Genomic DNA, 6095 nt, shown 5'->3' with positions numbered 1-6095 from the left:
AAAGCATCAAGTTATTATTTTCGTCCACTCCACGAAGGAAACAGCAAAAAGAGCTTGTGCAATATGAGATGCCGCACTTGAGAATGATACCCTTGCTAGCTTCTTGGAGGAAAGTGTCAGCCATGGGATTCTCCAAAGTCACACAGATATTGTCAAAAGCAATGATATTAAAGACCTTTTACCTTATGGTTTTGCAATTCATCACGCTGGGATGACAAGGGGTGACCGTGAATTTGTTGAGAATCTTTTTGGTCATGGACATGTGCAGGTGTTGGTTTACACTGCAACTCTTGCTTGGGAGGTGAACTTGTCTGCTCATACAGTGATCATTAAGGGAACCCAGATTTACAATCCAGAGAAAGGGTCATGGACCGAGCTTAGTCCTCTGGATATTATGCAGATGCTTGGTCGTGCTGGAAGGCCTTAGTATAATTCATATGGGGAAGGGATTATCATTACTGGTCATAGTGAACTCCAATACTATCTTTATTTAATGAATCAACAGCTCCCTATCGAAAGTCAGTTTGTGTCCAAACTAGCTGATCAGCTAAATCTGAAATTTTCCTTGGGACTGTCCAAAATGCTAAAGAAGCCTGCAATTGGATTGGATACACTTACCTGTACATTAATCATATGTTAAGAAATCCTTTGCTTTATGGTTTGTCGCTTGAAGTTCTGAAAGAAGATACAACATTGGCGGAGAGGAGAGCTGATTTGGTAAGAATCTCTGTAGTGTAGCTTCTTTTCTTTTTTTCATCGATTGGCAGGATCTCGTTGTTTACCATTCTCATTTGTTTGATCTTTTGGATGCATGTTAGTTCTAGTTGCATTTTTAATCTGTTCCTTTTTCTCCTGATGGTGTTGCTTAGTATGGGGGGGATTTTTCGTTCACCAAAATGAATCAAGTTTTTGGTCCTTTGCATGAGGATTTGACTAGGCATTTAAAGATATGTATGTAAACTTATGAGTAATACTACACTTACAAAGAAATTTTACAAAGATCTATATACAAAGTGATGTGGCAAAAAATGAATGGAAGAGTGAATTTAATAAGTTTGACTTTTTGTTTCACTCTTCCATTTGTTTTTTGTCACCTCACTTTGTATGGAAATCTTTGTAAGATTTCTTTGTAAGTATAGTATTATTGGTAAACTTATTTCTGCCCATGATTGTTTCCATCACTGCACTAAGGCTCTTTTTACTTGTTAAATTTTATTTCAAAGTTTCTATTGATTTGGGAGTCTCTGTGTGTGGTTGCAATTTTTTGTTTCAACTTACTTAGGTTATATTTGTATCTTTTATAGTATTTTCATACAATTATTCTTCATACTTGCTGCGTTGCTTATCAACAATGGAACTTGTCTTTAAGGAAACAATAAGAAAAAAAAATAGTTTTTTCGGTGTCCTCTTGTATTTGTCTCTTTTTCTAATATATCGGTGGTCTTGTACACCTTGTAGCTCACCAGATTGATTTGTCTATTGCACATTTGATTGGACCATTTTACTGTTAGTTTATTTAAATCATCCTAGTTCTTTCTTTCCATTTGCTGAAACTTATGTTGGACTGTTGTTTGATTTCTTTTTTGTAGATTCATTCCGCTGCCACCATCTTGGACAGAAAAAACTTGATCAAGTATGATAGGAAAAGTGGATATTTCCAGGTTACAGACTTGGGTCAAATTGCAAGCTATTACTATATAACTCATGGGACAATAGCCACATATAATGCGCTGAGCTGAGCTGTTAGAGGCATAAACAAAAGATAAATAGCAATTTGAATTATCATGAGAAGCCATAATAGTAATTTGTTGTGAAGAACAATGAACCACAGAGGTCGTAGGTAGAGATGCTGACCCAAAAAGCCAAATATTAGGAGAATAACCATCCCTAACATTACAAGAAATAAGTTGAAGACCAATAGAATTCCAGAAGTAACCAAAGTAGAAGTCAAATTCACCATAGGTTCAGAATACAAATATAATCAAGTTTGTGAGTGCGACAGATGTTAAGCAATTCCATTCTACTCTGGGGAAGAATTCAAATATGTAACAGTTAGGCAAGATGAGAAGATGGAGCTGGCTAAGCTGTTTGACCTTGTTCCCATTCCCATAAGGACATTAATGCAACCTAGGTAGTACTCTGTCCATTGAAATATGCTTTAAGTTGTTGGGGCACTTTCTGTTTTCTTATGGAGATGAGACTTGAGAGTGGACATTAATGCAACCTAGGCAGTACTGTGTCGGCTCTTGGCAAACAGTGTCCAATGCCTTTTTTTTTTTTTTTTTGACACTTGATTAATTACCTGATTTTGCCTTGGTCTTCCTTCTACCAATTTGCATTCATCATGCTCAAATATCCTTCCATTTCCCCAGCTTTTAATTTTTTGTTCATGACTTGTGATGTTCTTCTATATTAGCTATGCTACAAACATTTGTTCGAGTTTGAATCTGCATTACCCAGCCGAACAGTTTTTTCAGCTTGAGGCTTTCTTTTCTGACCGTTGATGGATGTTGGTAGTCTTGCTTGGTTTTTCCTGCTTCTTAAAGAAAATTATTTGGCACTCAGAATTTCTCCTAGTAACCTGATTTTTTTGTCCATTTTACTTTTAACTATTGGGACTTGTATGATGCATCTATTTTGGCTATGCTTCAAACACTTGTTCCAGTTTGATTATGTATTATGATGTAACCACTAATTTTTTTTCTGGTGTGTGCTACTGCTTTTATATTATGCAACAAAATCTGCTTTATAAATTTCAGATGTCTATTGTGCTAGTTTTTTGTCTAATATTATGTTGAATTCAGGGATGGTGTCAGTGAGTCACAGTTCAATCAAGTCTTGAACATTGAACTTGATCCCAGCATAGAGGTTTAAACCCAGTGCCTTTAAAATATATGTTTTACTAGTTTTAAACCTTAACGGTAATCTCCTTGGAACTAAAAAGACTAATAATTCCAGGCATGCAAGTTTTTGGATGAGAAATGGTGCCCCAAGTTTGTGGTGATTGCTGCACAGTAAAATCACCATACTAAGTTCTTTCAATCTGGATTTCCTGATAATGTTCCACCTGGTATGCCTTTATAAACTCTTCACACTGGAACTCTTTTACAGCATTTGGTGTAACAATTATTGCTGCCTCTGCAGGAACTGTTCTAGACAACAGAGTCTTTCATCCGAAGAATAACGATTTCTATCTTTGTGCATATGGTGGAATGATTGTAAGTATTTTTCAATTTTTGAACTTGAAGTAGTTCGACTTAGTGCAAATGACTTAAAACTAACCTAACAGAATAGAATTAAGAAAGGTGTATGCTGTGATTGGTTTGGATCTTTGAACTTAATATTATGATTTTAATATAACTCATACGTATATAAGATTAATCTGTAGTAACTGTTATGATCTGCCATCTGCAAATATTTCAGGTACCGGAGAAGCACTACAACCATTTGGCTTGGGTAAGTTATTTTGTCATCATATTAACTAGTCAACGACTATTTTGGTTAAATTCAAGATGTGCTTCTTTAATAGTTTTGTATAAAAAGAATATAGGAAATTTTTTTGGTGGTTGTAAAAAGGAAAAAAATAAGAAGAATTGTAAATGCAATCTTTAGTTATTCATTTGTAATCTTTGAAGTTGGTTTACTTTTGAAATTTTCAATGCAGATTATAATGTTAATTGAAAAGACAAGTAACAATTGTAAAAGAGTTAGAAGAAACTCCGACCTTGACCTTGTCTAAGCTTAGAAAACCACAGCACAGCACTAGTCATCCCTTACACTCTCAAGCTGGTGTAGAAAATACAAAGAACATATTTTGTCACAATCAAACCCTTGCTCTGGCGAGTCAGTGGTAATAGTTTGTCGTGGGTATAAAACACTTTTGGAGATTGAGATACTATATGCGCAGTTGCTTTGTCCTCCCCACTTTGATGGGTTAATTACCTTGGAACACACCCGTCCATCTTTGCCACGAAACAAAGCTTGATCACCTAAATCATACAGCTTCACCCATTCCATCCTTGACAAGTCTATTCTGTAAAGTTCAGGAGAATCAACTACAAATAACTGATCATTTGAAGCCACCAACCTAACCTGCTGATCAAAAAAAAGGCCGATATGAGGTGCAAATTTCAGTTCCAAAAACCTCAAATCACAACATCTCAGGTTGAATATCCCAATCTGAGAATCACTGTTTAGAACATATATCCTACCATCAAAAACAATTATATCCAATATATGCCAACCCTTGTTATCATAATGGTATTCTTTCCACTTTTTATCTCTGGAAGTACATAACTGCAAGCTTGAGCCATACTCAGAAAGAATCATAATAAGAAAATCTTGACCTTGAGAAGCAAAGATGCCACGGTCATCACAATCATAATCCATAATACAACTACAAGGAGGCCGGGGCATGCAAGGAAATTGGATTTGATGTCCTGTAAAAGGATTTATAACCCATAAACAACCTCTTGAAACATCTTCTGCCTTGAGACAGAACAAGATTAAGTACCCACTTGAAACACCAAGACAGAACTTGAAGTCCCAAATATATCGAGGCAGCTTTCTCTTGTATTCCATTCCAGTAGCTAGGTCAAAGAAATAACAATACTTGTTAACCCGGCCTGATGCATGAGCAACAAGTGGTGAATGAGATGTCAAAAAACTCTGCTTAAATTCTGAATAAAACAATCTCCAGCTTCTGCAAACGCGACCAAGGTTTCGATAGTCTACTATATTCAGACTCTTAGAAACAATCTCAAGAAGTTCTTGCGGAAGATCAGCCCATGATGATGATCTCTTATAGCGGACCCTTCTTGCCTCATTGGATCTTCTATTATTATCTCTTTCCACCAACGTGCCTGCAATATTTGTCATAGCTGAAAATATTATTCAAGGAAAACTTTATGAATTTTATTGATGATAAATATGAATAACTGAGAAACATAATAACCGCATTTATTTATAGTAGGCTAATCATAATTCTACTAGCAAAAGTAGTTAAAATAAAATAAGACATCCTAATACTACTAAAACAATAAATCATAAAATCCTAATAATGTACTACTTGAATCATAAAATAAGAAATCAAGTTCTAATTAGAAAGAGAAATATTCCTCAAAAATCAAGTAGAGATATTCCTACATCTCAAACCACCTTCGATTAGAAGCCCAACACGTCGTAGCGTCTTCACATTCAGTGTCCGGGTCCGGAGATTTTTGTATTGAATCTAAAGACCTCAACACCGCCTTAAAACTTCAAAGCGGCGGTAAGATGATAAACGTGAAACCACGTACTTCCATGATGGCTTTATTTCTCACCCAAAACACTAAAATAACGATGATGAAGGTCATTGAAAATTTTATTTTCATTTTTTCCTTACCCGGTACCCATCCCACCCTCGCGAGCTGCAGCATTGTCCACCGCACTGCTCCCAATCTGACCCCAATAAAACTGCCCCACCCCATCCCATCCTATCCTCCCATAACAGAACAAAAATGCTCTCCCCCGCCCTAATGTTAGTCAGTTTTTTTTTTTGGGTAATGGAGCTTGTTTTGTAATTTGGTTATTGTGAAGATAGAAGATTGCCGATGGTTGGTTGCTTGGGAAAGATTTGATAATCAGATTTGGGTTTTGTTATAAGAGTAAACGACGTATTCCCGCCACGAAAATCCTAAGTTAATACCTCTGATTTTATTTATTCTAAATAATCACCCTCAAATTAACATAATTAGTGACGGTTGGATTCTAATAAATACTATTACCAAACTGCCCTTCACCCCATTCCAGCCAACAAAGCCACCACTAGAACCCATACCAAACTACCACCACAACTGGCCAAACCACCACAGCATCCAAACCACCATCACAATCGGCCAAACTCGATAACAACCACAAAAAATCAATAAAAAAAACAAAACAAAATACAAAAGCAAAAGCGAAAAACAAAATAAAAACCCTAGGGGGGGCTTAAATCAACGTTGAAAAGCAAGAAATCGGGGATGAAAAGCATGGGGTTATTGGAGAGGGCTCTTTGATGAGTTAAATGGATATGTTATAATAAATTGGTAAGTATGTTATATTGATATATTTGG

General features: G+C 36.0%; 1 protein-coding gene across 1 annotated transcript; it reads right to left on the bottom strand.

Moving 5' to 3' along the window:
• Nucleotides 1–509: 509 nt before the first annotated feature.
• Nucleotides 510–4878, bottom strand: LOC116116584. The gene is made up of 2 exons (XM_031402649.1): nucleotides 3943–4878; nucleotides 510–593 (listed from the first exon to the last, which is right to left on the bottom strand). The coding sequence occupies exons 1-2, from the start codon at nucleotides 4876–4878 to the stop codon at nucleotides 510–512; spliced, it is 1020 nt and encodes a 339-aa protein (XP_031258509.1).
• Nucleotides 4879–6095: the final 1217 nt, after the last annotated feature.

Source organism: Pistacia vera, unplaced genomic scaffold (genome assembly GCF_008641045.1).
Source record: "Pistacia vera cultivar Batoury unplaced genomic scaffold, PisVer_v2 Contig123, whole genome shotgun sequence".
NCBI lineage: Eukaryota > Viridiplantae > Streptophyta > Magnoliopsida > Sapindales > Anacardiaceae > Pistacia > Pistacia vera.
Note: the sequence above shows the minus strand (reverse complement) of the source record. Positions and strands in the feature narration are given on the sequence as shown.

What these genes read in the sequence shown, in the direction of transcription:
- LOC116116584 (XM_031402649.1), bottom strand. Translation starts at nt 4,878, where the DNA reads ATGACAAATATTGCAGGCACGTTGGTGGAAAGAGATAATAATAGAAGA. An exon ending in ATGGACGGGTGTGTTCCAAG is followed by an intron (nt 594 to 3,942) that starts GTAATTAACCCA and finishes ATCCAATTGCAG; the next exon opens with GCTTCTTTAGCATTTTGGAC.